This window comes from Phaeoacremonium minimum, assembly GCF_000392275.1.
Source record: "Phaeoacremonium minimum UCRPA7 unplaced genomic scaffold PA7_03_scaffold_601, whole genome shotgun sequence".
In the NCBI taxonomy this organism is placed as follows: domain Eukaryota; kingdom Fungi; phylum Ascomycota; class Sordariomycetes; order Togniniales; family Togniniaceae; genus Phaeoacremonium; species Phaeoacremonium minimum.
Window position 1 is genome coordinate 114,108 of NW_006921503.1, and position 21,460 is coordinate 135,567.

The window sequence follows — 21,460 nt, forward strand, 5'->3', positions numbered from 1 at the left end:
ACCACTGCGGTTTGCATTCCGCTAGACTGCGGACATCCTTGTCGGCCGGCAGTGAGTCTCGGTATGATGTCCTTACTATCCAGTAGACGTACACGCGATCCCCAGCAAAACTCACTGATAGGACTAAGCGTGGGGTGCGGGGAACCCGCTACGGTGGCGGTCTGTAGTGGGACGATGGCTGCTTGACTGGCAGGTGAGGACTGCCAAGAGACGCTGCTCGTGGGCCACCAGCCGCTGACGACATGGTAACATCCGACGGCCCTCGCCAGTGACAGTTCTTGGATGGGTCCCGGATCGTCTCCACGGGGCCATTCCACAGGAGCCTGTAAGCATTGTGCTTTTGGCATCTCGGGGGAGGGGATGACGATGGCGGGGAAGGTTGGGGAAAGGCGACTCCAGGTTGCTGATAAAGAGCCATGGCCGTGACAATACACTCTTCATATCTGATTCTCGCCCATCCTTGTCTTGTCTCAGAGTGCGTTCTTCTGTCTGAAAACCAAGCATTGCAGATAAAAGCTTGTCTGCCAACCACCTTCGCCCATATCATATTACTACAGTACTCTCTTCAGGAATAGGCGGGGATCTGCAAACATGAGTCCACACTCTCCAAATCTCGACAAGCCTGAGGTCGCAGAGGATGAGATCGGTCGCGAGCAGCAGCACCGTCAACACAATCATAATGGGCATTTCAAAGAGGAAGAGGAGATCAAACGCATAGATGCAATGGCAACGGCTCAAGGGGTTACCTTGGAGTCGTTCGCCCATCTAGATGAAAAGAAGATCCTTCGAAAAGTATGACTTGACACCAGATCTTCCTCAGTTTCAATACCTTGAGCTCATAACCTACTAGATGGATTTGCGCCTGATTCCCATGCTGGCACTCCTATATCTGCTCTCATTCCTCGATCGTATGTTACCCCTGCGTGCGTGGTGAACTGGTTGATACTAAAGGTGTGACTAGGTGGAAACATTGGCAACGCCAAGATAGAAGGGCTCCAGGAAGACCTGAACATGGAGGCAAATCAGTACAACTGGTGCCTCACTGTCTTCTTCTTCACCTACGCCGCCTTTGAGGTGCCGAGCAATCTTCTACTGAAGAAGCTTCGCCCCAGCAGGTGGCTGCCATTCATCATGGTTGGCTGGGGCACGGTCATGACTTTGATGGGCATCGTCCAGAACTACCATGGGCTTTTGATAGCACGCCTATTTCTGGGTGTTGCTGAAGCCGGCCTCTTTCCCGGTGTTGCTGTAGGTGTCCATGTCGAAACCATTGCAATGCTTCGTGGTCTGATTACACTTGCAGTACTATTTGACAATGTGGTATTGTCGACACGAGATCCAGCTCCGACAGGCACTATTCTTCTCCGCAGCGTCGGTGGCAGGCGCCTTCAGCGGTCTTCTCGCCTTTGGGATCTCGAAGATGGACGGCGTGGGCGGATATGAAGGCTGGCGCTGGATCTTCATCCTCGAAGGCATCGCTACCGTAATCGTGGCGGTTCTGGCCTTCTTCGTCCTGCATGACTTCCCCGAGACTGCCACATTTCTCACAGAAGAGGAACGAGCATTTGTGGTGTTTCGCTTGAAATATCAGGGCCAGGTACAAAACAAGGAACAAGGCGGCGCCGGCGTAGCCCAGGCCGAGGAGTTCAAGTGGAGATATGTCCGTGATGCCTTCAGCGACTGGCAGATCTGGGTCAACATCTTTGTTTACTGGGGTGTAAGTGTTCTCCTCTTCGGTCTGTGAACTTGGAGTGGTGCGATAGCTGACCGCAGTAATTCAGATCGTCTGCCACTTGTACGGTATCAGCCTGTTCCTACCTACCATCATCGCGAATCTCGGATACAAGTCCAGTACAGCGCAGCTGATGACAGTCCCAATCTACATCACTGCTGCTATCCTTGCTGTAGTCTTTGCCTATCTCTCGGATCGAGTCGGAAAGCGAAGCCCCTTTATCATCGGATTCTTGTGCATGATGATCGTAGGATTCTCAATGTGTATCACTGCCGACCCCGTCAAGCACCCCAAAGTTGTCTATGGTGGTGTCTTCGTCGCGGCTTGTGCCATCTACCCTGCATTCCCTGGAGTCATCTCTTGGCTCGCGAACAACCTTGCGGGAAGTTACAAGCGCAGCGCCGGCATGGCCATCCAGATCGGTGTCGGTAACCTCGGTGGTGTAAGTCTCGAACTCTCCACGTTACTCGCTCAAAATAACCTCGCTGACACTCATGCTGCATAGGCCATGGCATCCAACTTCTATCGTGCGAAGGATAAGCCCAAGTATGTCCTCGGGCACGGCTTGGAGCTCGGCTTCATCTGCGCAGGAATCGTTGCTGCTCTGATCCTGATCACAGGTTACACCACGATCAACAGGAAGCGTGAGAGGAAGATGGCCGAAGGTAGAAGCGTGTTCACGAGCGAGGAGCTTTCGGCGATGGGCGATCGGGCGTATACCTTCAGATACATGTACTAATCACCTAGACTTGGTTGATAGCAGTTCAGTTTAAGGCTTCATGTCGAAGGTGGCCACGTCCCGCCAATAAAAACAACTATCATCGAGGAACGGTTGAAATCTCCGGCTCCAAGAAGCCGCCATCAGGTCGTCACCCGACCAGAGTTGGGTAAGTCCGAATATAAGCGGCTTAATTGCAATGCGTGACTGATCACCAACAGCTTCGAGTGCGTTCCTGGCAAGCTCTTGGTGTTTAAGATATTCTTCCAAGCGCATAAGGTGCCTGACGTCTTGAAAGTCTTCATTTATCGAGTCAAGCGCGAAAAGAAGCTGTTCAAGTTTCACAAGAACCGAATTCGTGACGCAGTTGACGACCCAGAAAAGAGTCCCTTCTGGGTTATCTGAATCCCGAGAATCACCTGTCTTTTTTCGAAGGCTTGACGTGTCAAGAGTAGGCGCCTCCAGAATGAGATTTGAAACGAGCCCAAAGTTGCGGTGATGCCAAGATTTTAGTTGCTGACTTAGATCGAATGTCACATTTCTCAATCGCAACCTCTGCTTCTCGAAATGAAGCTTGGATGACGAGGAGGTAGGGGGACCCTCGGGCAGGAACACGGCAATTTCTGAAATCAGCGTCGGGATATCGACGAGAAAATTGCAGAGCTCGCTTCTCAGAGCAGTATTTTGGGAAAGATGTGTAAGCGATGGATCCGGTAACTCCAATACATCTCGCCATTCCGGCTCAGCAAGGAAGCACGACTGGCCTATCGCCATATTCTGAACAATCTACGAGATGTCAGGTGGCCAGAATCAGAGCATGAGAGCTTTCGAGACTCACGAAGAACGCGCGTTGGGATTCGAGCAAGGCCCTTTCAAATGCAGACTTGAACTTTTCAGGGCCGCATTCTTTGATCAGTGCCTCGGAACCACGAGACAGGGTATTCCATCGCCCTGTATCTTGGCAGGTCATCAGCTACCCAAGTCAGCATATCAGCAAGACTTCAGCACATATAGCGCAATATTGTACCTCGCATAACTGTAGTATGATCGATGCACATATAGTATTCGGATCAGCGCGCAAGGCTTCAATCCTGAGACACTTCTGAAGGGCCTGTATGCTCGTACCATATCGGCTAAGTGTTCTTGGTGACATTGTCCCTTTGTTCTGGAGGATATTGGTGAAAATGCCACATAGACATGAGATAGAGGCGTCCAGCGCAGCGTTGTGCCCGAGACGGCTCGGAATGAACTGAAAGAAGTTGCCCAAGGACTGGAGCTGAAAAACGTGTTGACTTGCTGGATCTGTGAGTATGTGGCAGAGCAGAGATCCTATCTTCTCTCCAGATGTTGTAGCCATTGGCCAAGATATGTCAATTCGTAACGTGCCATACTCAGAAGGGATGATCTCGTGAGCCCGGTCAACTTGATGGAGGAAGACCCTGTTATCGCCATCACCCTTGCCGGCGATATCTTCATATTCGAATGCATATCTCTTTGAAGCGTAGGTTTTGCGTAGTTGTTGGTTCTCGTCGACAAATTTCCAATCTTTTCTGTAGCCAGGACACTTCCAGCCCGACTTGATGCAAACGAGGCAGGCGGGACGTTCTTCTCCACACTACAAATCAAATTAGGTTTAGAAGCTATCGTGAATTGGACAGATAAAGGCGTGACTTGCCTTCTTTTTGCGCTTGCGACATGTATCACACCCGCGACTCCTCGGTGTTCCAACCATGGTGAGACGTTAGCAATGTCGATAGAGGCCAGCGAACTGTCGGCATGCTGGTGAACGTTGGGCAGAGACAGCGCCTCAGTAAAGCTCCAAGCCAAGTCTCAAGCCCATGAGCTCTGAAACTTATTGACCATTCCCCATGAGATAAGCATATTGGATTGACGACATGAGTTTGTTATTCAACCGAAAAATCTTGTCTGGATTGTTTGGTCAAGCTGGTTGTATGAAATTCAGTCAACTTGATTGAATCATTGAATTGAGGCCTACGTATGCTAAGCTTTAAGGATGGCAGTAGCGCCGGAAGCCGCCCCACGTGACATCTAGGCAATTATGGAAGCCTAAGTCAACCTCCGCTACCAGGAGCTCACCCCCTGAGCTTTCACTTACTCGGGGCCTTGAGATCCATCATCTTCGTTTAAGTAGCTTCAACAACTGAGCATGAATCGACAGTAGGCCACTCAAGGATGCGTAATCAAAACGCAAACTGTGATTCGTAAATTCTTGGAACACGGGGTATCAAAATAAGCCCTCTCAGTCCACCAACCCAATGCTTACAAGCCGCCCGCCCCTGCTGAGGTAGCCAATGCCCCCTGTATCCCGCAACCCAATGATGTGACGAAAAGCCGCCCATAAGTACCCTATGAATGCCAACCAAGTCTCCCATTACACCATAATGTGTCCATGACAGTGATTATCCCACATCCCAAGCCTGACCTCATGGAATCATGTCGTCATGAGCCCGCCTCCATATCCAAAATACCCAAAGCCGTATTATCTGAGCCCGCTAGCACCCTTCTCCACGATGAACCTCACCGGTCTTCTCGCGCGTCTATTGCGCACGCCTCTGGGCGGGATGACTGGTCTCATAATTGGACCCGGTCCGCCGAGAACCCCGAAACCTATGCCGGTCCCTGGAGGAGACTTGGTGACCATGGGCTTCCACTCGCCCGGCCCGCGTTCGTCAATACCCCATCTCGATACACCGCCGCCTCCGAGCCAGCCTGCGAGGTTCTTACACTGGCTGATGTCAAGCCACTCCAGCCGCCCACATCCCTCCAGAACATTCTCGACCCCGACGCCGGTCACTCGCACGCAGCCACGCACGCTTAAGCCACGCAATTCATTCAGATGCAAAGCAATGCACCCCAGACTGGCGTCAGAGACTGCCGAGCCACAAAAGGCAAGTCTCAATTCCCTGAGCTGTGGGAGGCCCAGGGCGACCACCTCGGTAGCAGTGTCGGAAAGAGCGCAGCAGAATGACAAGTCTAGATGCGTGAGCTGTTTGGCCGAGTTGACAAGCGCAACGATGGCATTGTCCGAAAGGTAGGTACAGTCCGCAAGACAGAGATGGGTCAGATTGGGAAAGCGGAATGGAGCCCAGGATTGGAAGCCTGCGTCCGTGATCGATGTGCACCGCGTCAGAGACAAGCTCTCCACACGGGAAGACGCATGTGCGGCCAAATGAGCCATGGAACGATCAGTGATATGCTTGCAGTACGAGAGGTTGAGATGCTTCAGCTTTGGACAGCCAATGATCGTTCCAGGCGGAGGAGGTGTGTTCTGTTGCCCCTGTTGGCTCTGACCAGACTGCTGTTGCGTTTTCATGCTTCGGGCCCGGGCGGCGGAGGAACTACTGATCACAACGTTCTTCTGGGCACGCTCCGGGGGCGTCTCCGGAACAACCCACCCTACAACTCGAGCAAGGAGGTTGTCTCCCACCTTTCGGCAATTGCTCCAGTCCACCTCTTCAAGCCCCTTGGCGTTCTCGCTCATATCCAATATCTGGCCAGCACTAACATCCCAGACCGATCGCATCCGCCAAGACTTTACGTTCTTCCCGCACTGTTGCCAAAGCGACTGGAAGCCATCGTCGCTGATGTGGAAGCAATTGGAGATGTCGATAGAATGAGGGCGTGTGCTGATGAACGGACCAAGAACATTAATAATAGCCCAGTCGGTGACATGTCGATTGTGTGAGGAAAGATCAACATGCTGGCAGAGCTTCTCAGACGTTGTTAACAGCTTGCGCCAATGCGAGGACACCTGACGCAAGCGCATCAGCTCGATGATATCAAGTTGCTGAAAGACTGCTATCAAGATATCATCAGGTAGAGCAGGCTTGACCGCTGAAGCCGGACGACGCGGTAGGGTCCTCGCCTTCTTCAATGGAAGATGCATGTCGATGTCTGGTGGTGTTGTAGGGGCGGAGGTGGAGTACAGCTTCAAGGGGCTGCTCTCGACTGCATGAGGCTTGACACCATTAGGGACTATTGGCGAAGATGTTTCTGTTTGCGGATTGGGTGGTGCGAGCGAATTGCGACGACGATTTCGCAGGTTTTCCATGTCAACACTGAGATAAGGATCCGGATCACTAGGTGTTCTGGTTTCGGGCTCGTCTTTAATTGGCGATGCCGGCTTGGATGGAGTTGTGAAGATGACTTCAGGCGGAACTTGCCTTGTAGGTGTCAATGGAGCCTCTGTCACCTCCAATTGGTTCTGTCCTTCGGAATCTTTCATCTCGACATCCTCCTCTGACTTCTGGTATCGCTTTCTGGCCGTTTCCTCGACTTGGGATCGGATGGCCGGTGGACAGCGCCGCCAAAGCTCGTCCAAGGCGTCTCCACCAATCATGAGGCATTCAACGGTAGTGATCGAGCGCACTGTAGCTGTCCTGCCAGGAGATAGACCCAGGCTTGCTACCTCACCAAAATACTGCCCTTGCTTCAGTCGCGGTCGCAGCATGGAGGAGCGCGTTGTTCGGGTAATGGTGGGCTCGTTTGGCGTTTCATGGATGACCTCGGCTTCACCTCGAACGATGAAGAATATCTCATTTCCAGGACTGCCCTGGCGCACGATATCTGTGAATGGCGAATAGGTCTTAGGCTGGGCACTGAGACCGAGGAAGTGAAGAATGTCGACGGGGAGATCGGTGAAAAGGGGTAGTTCCTTCAGCGTTTTTCGAATGTTAACGAAGCCGCTTCCAAGTGCACTACCACCGACCGCAGGGTCTTCGATTACACCTGGGCTTGGTGATTTCCGTTTCTTAGTGTTGACCACAACACCTTCTCTGATGACGCCTACCTCGCCAGTAGACACTTCACCGGGGGCTGCCTCGCGCGCCAACTTTGCCGTATTACTGTCAGGCACTTTGGCAGCATGACCCCGGTCTTGCTGTTTCTTCTTCAAAATGTTGAGTCGTTCTTGCGCCTCCTGTCGGATGGCCTGCTCCATCTCCGGATACTTGGGCAGCTCGGCATGGAGGTCCTCCTTCTTCAAAACGACGAGAAGACATTTTGTTCGCGCAATGATGGTAGCTGTGCGGGGAATGTCCATGAGCACACCGATCTCGCCAAAGAAGGCGCCAGGTTTGAGTTCGGCATAGACAGCCTCGCCATCACGCGAGGTGACGCCGACGACGCCGCGTACTAACCAATACATTGCTTTGGCGTCGTCTCCCTCGGTCAGGATATGGTCGTGGGCGGAGTGGACTTGAGGCCTTAAATGGGCGCCGATGGCCACCAGAAAGTCCTCGGGGGCGGACATGAAGAGGGGAAAGGAGCGTATGCGATCGACGATCTCCAACGGCATGTCTGGAATAGTGCTAGCCGTCAGGGGAGAGGGCCGCATGGGGCGGGTGGGGTTGGTCTCGACATTGAACGATCTGATGAGAGAGGAGACGGAGTCAGGCACAAGCTGGCCACCAGCCGCGTTGCTCCCATGGTGCTGGGCGTGGTGGTGGGCCAAGGCCCTGTAGGGCGACGAGGGGGAGGATGAACTCCGATTCCGCCTCATGGTCGATATGGGGGGCCTCCAGCTGCTCCTCCCCACTGGCTTGCTCGCGTGTCCTGGAGACGGTGAGAAGCTCGGCAGCTAGCTGGGAGCAGGTTGGAAGCGCAAGCTGGGCGTTCTCCAAACCGTGGAGAGCTACTGCCCCTGGCAGAGCTCTTCGGAAGCTTCCTCCGCAGCCGTTCTCCAGGGATTCCGAAATTGAACTATTATTAAATGACGTGTATGTGGCCCCGTTTGCTGTAGATTGCGGAGGCAGGTGGTAGGAGTGGTGTTTAGGCGGGGGCGGTTCATGCTATACCCCGGAACAGCGAGAGCGGGATCCCCACGCAGGGCCAGCGAGCACGGCAGAGCGGGTGAAAGCAAGATGTTGGAGAAGTTCGGTTTATGCCCTTTGCTATCTGAGGACCACTCGGATTGATCGTGTGGGGAGCCGCTCTGGCAATGCTCGGACAGGATTGGAGCTTGTCGTAGCTGACCTAGGTTCAATGACGGAGGATGGTCGCTGCGGCAGAGGATGGATCACGAGATGACAGCGGCTCGATTTGGACGAGGGAATATGTCGTGTGTAGATTGGATACTGCTGCTCGGATAAGCTCTCCACTGGGAAAGGGAGGTCTTTGATCGGAACGTGGAGCACTTCACGTTTGGGGTCGGCGCATGGCTCAGGTTGGTGTTGTATGGTATCGCACTGTTCGGTATGTCGTCCGATTGCAGGTCTCTGCGCCGCTACAAATCTGACCAGCGTCTGGGAGCGAAACTTGATTAATATTCAATGCCTTGCAAGGGCCATGTGCTCTTCTTTGTGTTGGAAGAGCATCATTGAATGTGCTGAAACCTACAAGACCGGAAAGTAGGCCGTAGACGGCTGGAAGACTGGATCTGGAGATGCGAAGCAGAGCTGACAGCAACGAAACTTGACCGAACGATAAGGCGGCTCCCGACTCAGGGAATCTGAAGCTTGGGTTGTCCAACGGCGGGTGTGCGATCAAGTGAGTGTGACGGGGTGACGAGCCCGGCTTGTTTGAGGAACAAGAGCACGCGCGCGCAAGGGTTGAACAGGCGGGCGGGATCGCCCCTCGTCTTCCGGGGAGATCGAAAGAATATCCTTATCCTTAGGCTAATGGAAGGTAAAGAGAGAGGAATTCAGGTGAGGCACGATCCAGGTAGGCCGAGCCACACAGAGAGCACAGAGAGCTTCGAGGTGAGGTTGGTAGGGAGAGAGACGAGCCGGTCGATCCAGCCCACGCTTCCGAATCCAGACAGAATGGGATCGGGATGGGAATCGGACCTGACGACTGAAGATGGAGCTGCCGTTGGAGTTGAAGTTGAAGCTGAAGCTAGCTGGGAGCTTCACTAATACCGTAAACGGAAATAGGAAGATGGACCGGGAGAAGGCAGAGCGGACGTGGAATGATGTGAAATAAAGTGAAGAGAGCGATGGTTGGCTGGTGGGGATACCGATCTGTCTGTTCTAGTTCTACCGTAAGGAAGGCAAGTAGGCAAAGATGTGGATGGATGATGTCTGGGATAACGTTAACGTTATTGGGAGAAAACGTGGGGCTCGCTCGATCTGTAGCGAAAGCAGCAGCAGCAGCAGCAGCACTGGCACAGCACTGGCACAGCACTGCGCTGCACTGCACTGTACCGGTAGTTCACTCAGGCTGGCTGCACTTGGCGGTAGTGTCCCTTCCCTAGCGTACCTACAGCAGGTACGAGGGTACCTAGGAGGTACAGTGAGTAGTGTGAGCGAGTGCGCTAATCCAAAGCTAAAACCGCTACTTGGGCTTGCTCCACCACCTCCCACCTGCATCCCCTCCTGCCCTCCCACCCGTCATCGCTTTCTCCACCAAAGAAGCACTGCCGTCATGCCTCCTCCAAGCCATACAGCCCCGGTGACGGTGACGGTGACGGCCGGCGGCGGCCACCCCCCACGCGAACCAGCGCCCGCCTGTCAGGGTCAGTGTCAGTGTAGATATTAAAAATAACGGTGAGGTATGGCCGGCAACTTGCTTGATTAGGCGGGCAATGTATCTATCCAAGTAGAAGGAGGGTGTATATCATGTACTGTACAATACAGTAACGTTATGACTTGTCAGCAGCAAACTAAAAGAGGCGCTGGAGGGTCACCCAGACCGCCTTCTCAGAGTCCAAAACACATGGAGTATTTCCACCATGTGTTTTCGGTCCTTCACTTCACTTCTGTATGGTATGGCAACTAGTCTAGAGCAAACACGGACTGAATGAAGAGCTACTGGTACTGTATGGGCGCAAGTAGATACTGTGCCTACTTTGGCGTGCTGTTGTCTGTTGTAGAATCCCGGTTGACTTGAATGTACTGTAGGTACTTACTGGCTGCAAGGTGAGGGCCCGCTGTCATGCCGGCGGGCGCAAGTGAAAGGAGTAAGACAGGGTACAGGTACCTTAGCTGAGATCACTCAGTGATGATGCAACTCGGGAGACAAAAGAAGGAGAGATAGACGTGTCGATTTGGCCCACTTGAAGTGATTGAGTTGCGTTTCAATTCGTAACGTTAGACGCTGAGTTGAAGAGTCTCCACGACTAGTTTGGACCGCATGCATCTCACTTCACTTTCACGAATGTCTTAACGTTATTCTCCGTGCTCTCAAGAATCATATCATCTGTTCTCTTGTCATTGCTCTCTCCAGACTAAACCTAAACAGAGAGACGGACAGATGGATGTCTCTGCGATCCCCTTATTTCCCAAAGCTGGGTCGCCTGTTAACATTCTCTTCAGTAATCAGATTTGGGGGGAGGGATTGAAGGGAGCACGGGGCGCAGGGTGGCTTACCAACCGAGAGCGGCAACCCCCCTTCAGTAGTCCGTGTTGGAGTTGGTTGCGGTTGCGGTAATGACAAGGAGCAGACTACCGCTACCTTGTCGACAGGGTTGGCCCTGGCTAAGAGTCGTTTCTAGAAGGTCTGTTAGAACACAACCCCCCGAGAAGAAGAAAAAAGAAGCGATTTCCACATGCAAGCCAAGCTGCTGCAGGACTGTACTGCATGATACCTTCCAGTAACTACTATGTACCTCCCGACACGAGCTACAGCAACGCTGCGAGTGAATGACACACTGCACTGCATCCAGGTTCGTGGAGAGGACATGCAGTTGTCAGGAACCAGGTTTCCCACATACGTACAGTAGGTACCTAGGAAGAGATGGGAGGAAAGAGGCCACCGTATCTCTTCCCTCCTCTCAACAGAGGGACAAGATGCCTGGGTGTATCTGAATCCTGAATCTACGCTGCAACTTCAAGGTCGTAATTGGGGGCACTGCCTCAAACAATCAACCATGCCCATGCGCGACATCACAGGCCAAGTTACGAAGATGCAGCCTGCTCCTCTGCGGCGAAACACTTCTACGGCAAAGAATGACAAACCCGATAGATACCTAGGTACTCACAAACACTCATCCAACTGTCTTGGAGTTATCGCATTAGCTGAAGAGGCGAGTGACATGACGCACAATGATGCCCCGAGGCGGATGGCGGGCGGGCAGCCTGTGAAAGCGCAGAGCCGGGAAGGCTCTTCACCTGTCATGTTCATATTCATGTTCATGTTCATGTCAGTCATCTCATGCAGGCTGAGGTAAGTACCGGTAAGGTAAGTAAGGTAGGTAGCCACATGGCAAATTGCACGGCGGAGAAGTCCTAAGCCCAACCAGAAATGAGACTCTTTCCCCTTTACAATTTATGCGACACGTTTTATTTCCTTTTTCCGCTCTTAAAATAGCCTTTTCAGCTTTGCAAACTTCTCTCTGACGACAATTTGCGCCGTCAGTGCCGAGGGTCATGTCGGAGCCGCCGGCAATTGTGCGGCGATGCGCTCGCTACACAACAAAAAAATACGGTACTCCGCCACGGGCGTCACTCCTCTCTCGCCAACGCCAGGGGCCCTGGAGCCCTGCTTCCGAGCGGTTTTCGAGAAGTCTTCTAGCGTCTCGCTGTCCAGGTTCTACTTACCCCTCCTTACAGGGCCTGACAAGCTGCGCTTCTCCAGCAATGCCTTACACTAGACAGAACACCCCTGGATGGACGGCTCGCAGCGTTGGCGACGCCACAATCCTGCTCTTCTTAAGCCTCTCAGGGCAGCCAGGCCGAGAGACCTGCAGCATGCAGCCTGAGAGCACACCAGTTCCAAGTCAGGACCAATAACCGGGTGAGAAAAGCAAGTATTGGCTTCTGCAGCGGCGCATTTGGAAGGCTTCTAGAAGGCCAGCGTGGCCCGTCCATTCCTTTAAGAGACATTAGGCCGCGGGATTTTCTATGGATGAGTGTTCCTCATATGTTGCTTCAAAGAGCGCATATGTCATTATGGAAACCTTTTCTACTGTCTTTTAGCTTCTCTTTTTCTCTTGCGCCGAGGGAGTTTGAGCTGAGTTGATTACGAATGCACTGCTGCCTGTAAACAACGGCGATGATGTACTTTGTATCAGATGTCATACTCGAATTCTGACGCGAGCCGCTCGTCTCAGTTGCTCGTGTCCGGAGTCTTTTATCTCTCAGCCCCCTTCAACGGTGCCTATCTCACTCAACTTGTCTACATAGGACGCCAAGTACTTTGGCACACGCCTGGCATGCAGACTACAGCAATGCAGCTCTGCTATGTAGCATGATGTACACCTAGTTTTCCCTTATCGTGGCCTGCTGGCTTCGTTGTCGAGACGACCTTCCGCTACGGTCGTGGGGGGGGCACATCTCTCGTAAATTAACAATCCCACAGCACAGCCGTGTCGTGATAGCGCCGCTGCTATTGCATCGACCTTCCCACCGCCCTCTTCACACCTTTCACGACCCCTAGAAAGGAAGGTCATTCTGGGGAAGACCAGTCCCCGTGAACTCCACTCCGCTCCTGAAGACGCCTCCGTTTCGATGGCGGCAGTGTTGGTTCGAGGCTAATGCAGGGAACATTGGACGTGGCCGGATATGACAAACGCCACAGACACTAATCGGGAACTCTAGCACATTAGAACAGGGTCATACTTTGACTGACAGTCAAATCAATCTTTTGCCGAGTTTCTTGAAATGAGACAGGAAGAAGATGATCTATTCCATTTACACATTAAGCTTAAAGCCCAAGCTACAGCTTGAAACACCCGGCTCTACACGATGCCGTGATTACCTGAACAGCTCTTCGAGTGATACTCCTGGTTCTCATCTTGCCCAAGATCCATCGACAAAAATGGTTATTTAGTCGTAGGCATACAAGATGCCTGTTATCGCTCCTTTCATTGCGCGTCTCATCAAACTTGTGCCACGGCCACCGCCTCGGCCCTCCATGTGATGCCAGGCTCGCCAACTTCATAATCAGGGTCGCCTGGCTAAAAGTTGATGTTCTATGCCAGGTTGAATTGGGTTGACATAATCCTACCCCGGTGCCAGATATATTCATGGCATAACTGCGCCCTACAAAACACCTGGTAAACGCCCTCACATCTTTTGTCGCCCAGTCCCTCCATGGTAACGTGATGCTGGCAATATCTGATAGACACATTTCTCGCCTCTCGCAGCTTGGACACCGTCCCTGAGTGCAGCATGAGAGAAGTCCAAGTCTGAATCTTCTCGTTTAATTCGATGGACATAATGCGTCGGCATCCGCTCGGCTCGTCAATATTGATGTCCCAATCCCCGCAGAGTGATGGTAGCTTGGTGTTCGCAAGGCTGAGATATGTCCCCTTGGCCGGGCTTCATAATAGATGGAGTTTCTCGTCCTGCGTATAGCCCTCGTGTCGATTCAAATCCCACACACGCCGTAGTTACAGCTCAAGCCATCAGCAGCATGGCAGCAGATCGACCCACCAGCGCAGAAGCAAGACGTGGGGCCGGTTTCTTTCTTCTTGTCGCCCGGCCGCGTCCACTTCGTCTTGAAGTACGATTTGCCGCCAGCCTGCTTCCCGGTGCTTGCGCTGTACGGCTCAGACCCCCTTGGAGGCGGTGGCCCTTTCACCACAAATGGGGTCCTGAAGACATCGTGCTTGGGCCTCGCGCGAGTAATCGTGTCGGGCGACTTGGCTTGAAACGGGGTCTGATCGCGGCTTGCTGGTGCGGCAAAGGTCGTCGTGGCGAGGAACGCCAGAAGTAGCTGAGGGAAGAGCATCTTCGATTCGCGCAAAGAGTCTTACTTGACGTGGCTGATGGATTGCTTGAGCAGAGACTTCCAATGGCAGTTGTGTGAGGTTTGTCCTGTCCTGAGCAATCAGCTGTGGTATGCGACGTGTTGTACAATGAACAGTCTGCGTACAAGTGAATGGTTCGCAAACTCTCAACGAGGAACAGTTTCAGAAACTCCAATGACGATGATGAGATCGGGTGAGTTGCAGAAGCTGTGCGCGTCGGAGAGATGCATACGACTAGAATATGTACTCCCAGTGCCCTGAATCAAACCAAAGGGAAGGGTGGAAATGAGTCTTTGCCGTGTCGCCGCTTCCACGACATAGAAATATATGAATTCATATGGGAAGTCCTTGAGAGATTCGGGACCGGGTATCAACGTTGCCGGGTAAGTTGGAGGTGCTTACCTCCTCCTCACACCTCCGTGACTGCTCTTGCGAGTTCGGGGCCACTGAAAGTCACTCACCATACTAGCTACCTAAGGTACCTTGGCCTACCCTAGATCTTATCGAACTGCGACCACCGTAAGGACCAAGAAAATGCCTTCCCAATTGGAGCATCGGAGACTTGGAAAAGATACTCGCGGAGCGATGGTAGAGTAGCACCACTAAGCTGGCCACTTGACTTTACTTAAGAGACAATGCGGTAGCATCGTGTACGATTGGCGCCTGGTCATGGTTACTCAGTAGAGGGCTTTGGGGGCGCCTTGCCCAATAGCGTGCACAAAGTCAATAGGATTGAATAGCCAGCGTTAAAGCAGCTATTATTCATGCGGGTACCTGGCGATCGGCTGCGAAGTGCCGGTAGAATGGAGGTTGTATCGACGATGCGACGCGACTGGTTCCATAATTTTACCGGTTTATTACACCCCGCGAGCCCAGATGGAGCCGAGAGCCAGAGAACAGCAGCCCCGAGCATCTCTCTTCAGCTGACAGTTGATCGACTGAACACTGTTCGATTATGTTCGACATGGCCAGGAAAGAGGCCATCTCCAAGGTGTTGAAACGCTCGAGATCATATATCAAAAGCAATCTGGCGTCTTGTCAAGTCTACCTAGCCAGCCAGTGGGCCCATGGACAGCCTTAGAAGCTGCCCCTCAGTTGTCTTTAGCTGGCATCAAGGTAGTCGTCATGCATGGCGACGTGTACGATGAGACTAAATTGTATAGATAAGGAAAGCAGTGCCAGAAACAAGAGATGAAGAGAGAAGTTGAGATGGAAGTAGGAACCCTACACCTTGACTTGACGCTAGGCTTGGTGGAGGCTCAAGTCCCGACTGAAGGCTGGCTTACATGCACCCCGCAAGTCGGAAGCTGCAGCGACTTCCTTGACAAGGTGCTGCAAGTTAAGTTCCGAGACAGCTGGACAAGAGAGCTCAATCTAGAAGGAGAGAACCTGAAGAACTCGGGGAATGAAGTCTTCGAAGAGTTCTAGATCTCGTCAAGTAGCTTGGCTTTTGCAGGTTTCGTTTTTGCTGTTGATGGTGCCCTGAGAATATGAGAATGCATCGTAGTCGGGCTTATCGGCGTTTTGCTGCTCCGTGGCCCGACTTCCAGCATCTTCCAGCTCGCTCCACGTGACCGTCCCCGCCAATTTTTCGAAGAATAACGGAATCGGCGGAGCTTTTACTCAGCAGCGTTTTGGGCAAACGTCATTCGACAGCTTTGCCTCCTCTTTCTACAACCTACCACCACCGTTAACGCCGTCACCTCCTCCAAAAGTCTTCAAGAAGGCACGAGGCGGCGCATCGTCCATTCATTCTTAATCCTCTCCTACCTCCCATTCTACGCTTCTCTTCTGTGTTCGGCATCAAAAGCAGACCTGCGCTCGTCGCCAAATCATGTCGTTCACAATCACAGTCCGCCAGGGCCCAGCCCGCCTGGCATCTCGACTCCCTCAAATCTCAAAAGCTGCTGCGCGAAGCTCAAGCGGCCCTGCTAGCTTCGCAAGGGCATTCCATCAGTCGACGCCCAAGAACAGCTTCTTCACCAGCAAGACCTCTCTCCTCTCGTCCTCTCTCGTCCGCGCGACCCCGAAGTCATCGAGCAACTCTATCGTCGCCCGCCTCGTCGGCGCCAGCGGCAGAGGATACCAAACATCAGCTCCCCCGGCAGCTGCAGATGGAGGTTCTGTGATTCGCAAGTTGTTGGTGGGCGGTGCCATCTTTGGTGGTACGCTTGTCGCCATCAATGTCGTCTTCAACCGCGAGACCCGAGAGGACGGAGGCATGCCCCCCTTCGAGCGTGCCTACCTCAACAATACCTTCCTTCACACCGGTTTGGGTATCGGCATCATCGGATTGACCGCCCGACAGATGGTCCAGAGCGGCTTTGTGTACAGGATCATGGTCACCAACCCCTGGGTCATGGCAATTGGAGGATTGGCACTGAGCTTTGGTACAATGATCGGAACCAGAGCCATCGACCCTGATAAGTAGGTTCCCCTCCTTTCTCTCTAAGTTGCGCATCATTACATGGATTACTAACATCATGACAGCTACGTCCCTAAGTACGCCCTTTGGACTGCCTTCAACGCCACCCAGGCTGCTTTCGTCGCTCCCCTGATCGCTTTCGTTCCCGGCGCATTGCTTGCTCGTGCCGGCCTCTACACTGTCGCCATGATGGGCTCGATTTCCTTTGTTGGTGCTACTGCCAAGCAGGAGAAGTACCTCTACATTGGCGGTCCTCTCCTGGCTGGTGCTGCCATCGTTGCTGTCTCTGGTCTTGCGCCTCTTGTCATTCCAGCGACCGCAGTCCGCGCTCTGGCGTTGACCGAGAGCGTATGGCTGTACGGTGGTCTGGCTCTGTTCGGTGGCTTCACCCTGTATGATGTTCAGAAGGTGCTGTATCATGCTCGGTTGGCTGAGCGCGGCGTCATCAAGCGGGATCCCGTCAACGAGAGCATCTCTCTCGAGCTCGACTTCCTCAATATCTTCATCCGTATGGTACAGATCTTGATGATGCAGCAGAATAGGAGGAAGTAAAGAGTGGTTTGATATGATGATGCGGATAGTGGAAAACTTGTGCAAGATGGTGGCATCAGTGGCACAAGGGTGATTATATATTGGAGGAATGATCCAGCAGCATAGCAGACGACAGTAGTTTTAGACTGGGCTGCTTGGAGTTCACGGACAGGACTGCAATATTCTCCTCTCTTGATTGATTAGGAGCAGATATCAAAAGCACAGACAATGTGCTAAATCACAACTGTATTGGTATTGATATCAAAGTGTAACAAAAAAAATAATAAAAATAAACCAAAGTCTAAACAACATGCAACCTCCAACTCCATCATGGTATTCACATGCCTCAATCATTCAAATCAAAGCCGTTGCCTATCTCTTCCCGGCCGACTTGTACCTTCATCTAGTCACTTCAACGGCGGGAAGTCCCTAAAGTAGTGGCTCGCGCACTGATAGCCGAAGGGGTTCTTGTCCAGGTATAGCTGGTGGTACTCCTCGGCGTCCCACCACTGCTTGGCGGGCAGGATCTCGGTGACGATCTTGCCGCTGTACCACTGCTCGTTGGCGGCCTTTGTGACCTCGCGCGCAATCTTCTCCTGCTCGGCGTCGTGGAAGAAGATGCCGGAGCGGTACTGCGAGCCGCGGTCGTTGCCCTGCTGGTTGGGGGTCGTGGGGTCGTGCATGCGGTAGAAGAACTCGATCAGCTGGCGGTAGGTGATCTTCTCCGGGTCGAAGACGATCTGGGTGGCCTCGGCGTCTGGCAAGACGTTAACCATTAGTCCTCGTTCTCTCACATTGAAGGGGATGGATAGATTGAGGCGAGCACTCACGGCCGGTGTTGCCCGAGCAGACTGCGCGGTAGCTGGGGTTGCTGGTGTCACCTCCAATGTAGCCGACCTTGGCGTCATACAGCCCCTTGCCATCAAAGTGCTTGCGGTAGATGTGCTCGACGCCCCAGAAGCAGCCGGCGGCGACGGTGGCCTTCTGCGCACCGGCGGGGATGGACTCTGCTGCGGTGGCGGCGCCGCCTCCGACCTCGGAGATCCCAAGCTTGGTAGACCCGGTGAATGGCCGGGCTAGTCGTGAGAGGAATGACGGGGTCGAGAAGGACATTGTGACGACGAGAAGCAGGAAAGCTAGAGGGAGAAGAGCTGTGGTTGTGGTAAGGATGGAGCTGCGATGGCGGGGTTGAGGTGGGTGAGATGGTGTAGCCACAATTGTGAGGGTTTCGATTGCGGTTGCGGTTGTTTTAGATGCGACAATTTCTGGGTGTTTCAAGGATGATTATATACTCAATCGAAGCGGCCAGCGCGAGTTGACATTCGAGGACGAAATATCGAGATATTTGAGTGTCTGGAAGGGCGAAGCCTGGAGTCGTGACGTTTAGCTTAGCGTCGATGGCGCATTCGAGCGTATAGCACGGACACTTGACTGACAAATCCCCTCTAAAAAGCCCCTCCAAAGAGATGATTCCACAGTCATGCAGGTCATGTCTGCTGTCTGCCCCGCCACTGCCCCCAAAGAGCTCTCCAGTTTGCTGCTGAGCCACAACACATTCCAAATACCTGTCCTTCCTTCCTTACTTTAGATACTCAAACTATGAAGCCTCCCTTTCGGACTTATCTACCCATTGCCTATTAGTATTAGTATTTTCCTGGCCAAAGGAAGAATCGCAAAGGGGATGACGATGGGGGTTTTCAACACCGGTAGAGAGATTGTTGCTCTCAGATTGATGAATTCTAGATTGATTCTCCACGCTTCGACCGCTTCAACCCTGGTTATAGCACCTCACCTGCAAGTCTCTATTCCGTCGGGTCGGGCGTTGCAAGCCATTCGCCAAGTAATTTGGGGAACTGGGATTTGGACTGGTTTTCAGAATGGTTGCCGTCACTTTCGTCAACTTGATGGTACAGTACCCAGATGCAATCCGACCTTTCATTGTACCCCTACGTAGAGGGGAATAGGCCAGATAACATCTACAGTATCTATCAAAACTTGTAATGATACCTAGTCTAGGTAGTCAGCCATCAGGGCATTCTCACTCACTCATCTCATCTGCTTCTTTGAACAACTCATTTCCTGCGATGTTCGACTACCTACATGCACGCGTAAGCCAAGCAACGCCCTGACTAGGTATCCGACATGAAGACTTTTGTCTCCCCCTGCAACTCTCACAAATGGGCCGGGGTTGCTGTAGTCTTATTAGCCCACACTTCAGCGCACTTATCTTCCACTGGCCGGGCTACGTCACACCCGAGTCTAGACCCTATCATTTCACCAGCCCAAGCTACTCTGTGCATCAGTGACTAGTCTGGTAATCGAGCACGCGACACTGTTGAGAGACCAAAACAGGGAATACAATATGAGAAGCATATCGCCAGGGGGAAGAGGCTCCGGTGAGTATAACATATTGGAAAGAGCCAGTTCCCTACAGATCTCGCTCTCTTTGCCTTGATCATGTTCTCAACTGGTTCCCTCTTGTCCGCATCGTACAATTGAAAGATCTCTCTACCGCACTTGGCGATGTGGTCGTACGTCCAGTATCGTCGGATGGGAAGAGATGTCCGTGCTGCCGCCAAAAGAGCCCCTGAGCAAGATACACACGAGCAAGGTGCAGAAAAGACGCTACAAGATCCTGAGAAAAATAACACTGCCCCGAAATCTGACGGTCTTGCAAGCAATGACAGCAAAGACGACCGCATATGGGTGACTACAGATGGGGACGATGACCCCTTTGATCCCAAGAACTGGCCATTGACCGCTCGCGCCAAGAACATCTTCATATTGACACTTCTGATCTTTGTCCAGGCATGGGCCGGTGCGGCGGAGTCCATGGCCAACACGGCTGCCAGCCAGGAGTTTCACGTCAGCAAGGTCGCCGAGAGCCTCTCCACCGCCATGTATCTCTTCGGCATTGGTTCTGGTTCCCTCTTCGCTGGACCGTTGTCTGAAACTGTCGGCCGGAACCCTGTGTACTTGATCTCGAGCTTCTGTTATCTATTGTTCGTCTTAGGCGCCGCCTTGACGCCAACGTTTGGCGGGCAGCTTGTCTGTCGATACTTCATTGGTCTCTTCGCCAGCGCAACACTAAGCATCAATGGCTCAAGCGTACGGGATCAATTCCGCTCTGTCAAGAGATCGTTCGTTTTCCCGATCATCGCCTGGGCTAATGTGACTGGTTTGTGACGCATGCTGCCCCATATCATACTCAAGCTGACTGAAATACACAGCTCCCGTCACTGCACCTATAGTCGGGGGCTGGATTGTATCGCATCCGCGTCTCGGGTGGCGCTGGACCGAATGGATGACACTCATCATCTCTGCTGCCGCCTTCCTTCTCGCTCTCCTCTTCTTACCTGAGACATTTCTCCCCGTCCTCCTCGACTGGAGAGCAAAACAGCTTCGAAGTGTCACTGGCAACCAGAATTACGTCTCAGAACATGCCGAGTCTGCATCATTCTTCAAGAAGATGAGAGAGGTTCTACCCCTGCCAGCAAAGTTCTTCGCAGGAGAGCCCGTTGTTGCCGTGCTCGGCAGCTATCTGGTGCTTCTTTACGTTCTCCTCTTCACGTTTCTTTCGGGGTTCGATTACATCTTCAAACAGACATACAAGCTGTCCGTCGAGATGACTGGCACATGTTTTGCCGCTATCGCCGCAGGGGCAACCTTCTTCACGTTCTCCGCTCCGGCATTGTATAGCTGGGCACGACACAAGACAGAACATGTGCGCGGTAGGCAATTGGAGCCGGAATTCCGACTCTGGCCCGCGATAGTAATGGCACCTCTTCTCCCTGTATGTCTGTTTTGGCTGGGATGGACTAATTACAGTACTGTCTCTATATGGGCGGGTCTCGGCGCTTGCTTTGTCTTCGGCATGGTGCTCATCGCGATATACGTCAGCAGCTACGAATACATCATCGACAGCTACGGGGACCACTCAGCGATCGCCCTCGCAAGCATCACAATGGTTCGGTACATGATTGCCGGGAGCATGGTGATAGCGGCACGACCGCTCTACGAGGGCATTGGTGTACATTGGACCATGACGTTGTTGGGCTGCATTGCCGCTGTGCTGGCCCCAGCGCCTCTCATCTTCTGGCGGTTTGGTCGGAAGCTGAGAAAAAGGAGTAAATATGCAAAAGGACCAGAAGAAATATAACGGATTTAGATCTAGGGTGATGAGAGATCAGAGCTAGATATACTCTGTTCCTTGAGCCACAGTATAAACACAAGTAACAAGACTAGTCTTACATGCTGAGGCTGCAGTCATTAATGAAGAGATCGTCCTATGTGAGGTGGGCTGATGAGCAGTGTCATCATGCCTATTACATATTATTGATATGTCTTGGCCAATCTGTACCGTGCACATCTTACCTGTGACGCACAGTGCTTAGCGTGAGCGGC

At 52.7% G+C, this 21,460-nt stretch overlaps 5 protein-coding genes across 5 annotated transcripts; 3 read left to right on the forward strand and 2 right to left on the reverse strand.

Annotated features, from left to right (window-relative positions):
- Positions 1-723: 723 nt before the first annotated feature.
- UCRPA7_8626 (putative high-affinity nicotinic acid transporter protein) lies at positions 724-2,855 on the forward strand (the record flags this gene model as incomplete). The annotated part of the gene is made up of 8 exons (XM_007921138.1): positions 724-792; positions 851-908; positions 962-1,248; positions 1,304-1,717; positions 1,782-2,174; positions 2,238-2,446; positions 2,521-2,619; positions 2,672-2,855. 8 exons carry the CDS (start codon positions 724-726, stop codon positions 2,853-2,855), a joined length of 1,713 nt encoding a protein of 570 aa, XP_007919329.1.
- Positions 2,856-6,619: 3,764 nt separating this feature from the next.
- UCRPA7_8627 (putative cyclic nucleotide-binding domain-containing protein) lies at positions 6,620-7,806 on the reverse strand (the record flags this gene model as incomplete). The annotated part of the gene is made up of 2 exons (XM_007921139.1): positions 6,620-6,656; positions 6,716-7,806. The coding sequence occupies 2 exons, from the start codon at positions 7,804-7,806 to the stop codon at positions 6,620-6,622; spliced, it is 1,128 nt and encodes a 375-aa protein (XP_007919330.1).
- An 8,128-nt stretch (positions 7,807-15,934) lies between these two features.
- Positions 15,935-17,077, forward strand: UCRPA7_8628 (putative bax inhibitor family protein; the record flags this gene model as incomplete). Its single annotated transcript, XM_007921140.1, has 2 exons — positions 15,935-16,527; positions 16,591-17,077. 2 exons carry the CDS (start codon positions 15,935-15,937, stop codon positions 17,075-17,077), a joined length of 1,080 nt encoding a protein of 359 aa, XP_007919331.1.
- A 386-nt stretch (positions 17,078-17,463) lies between these two features.
- On the reverse strand, positions 17,464-18,169 carry UCRPA7_8629 (putative peptide methionine sulfoxide protein; the record flags this gene model as incomplete). The annotated part of the gene is made up of 2 exons (XM_007921141.1): positions 17,464-17,813; positions 17,887-18,169. 2 exons carry the CDS (start codon positions 18,167-18,169, stop codon positions 17,464-17,466), a joined length of 633 nt encoding a protein of 210 aa, XP_007919332.1.
- A 1,410-nt stretch (positions 18,170-19,579) lies between these two features.
- UCRPA7_8630 (putative mfs dha1 multidrug resistance protein) lies at positions 19,580-20,242 on the forward strand (the record flags this gene model as incomplete). Its single annotated transcript, XM_007921142.1, has 1 exon — positions 19,580-20,242. The coding sequence occupies one exon, from the start codon at positions 19,580-19,582 to the stop codon at positions 20,240-20,242; it is 663 nt and encodes a 220-aa protein (XP_007919333.1).
- Between the last annotated feature and the right edge of the window lie 1,218 nt (positions 20,243-21,460).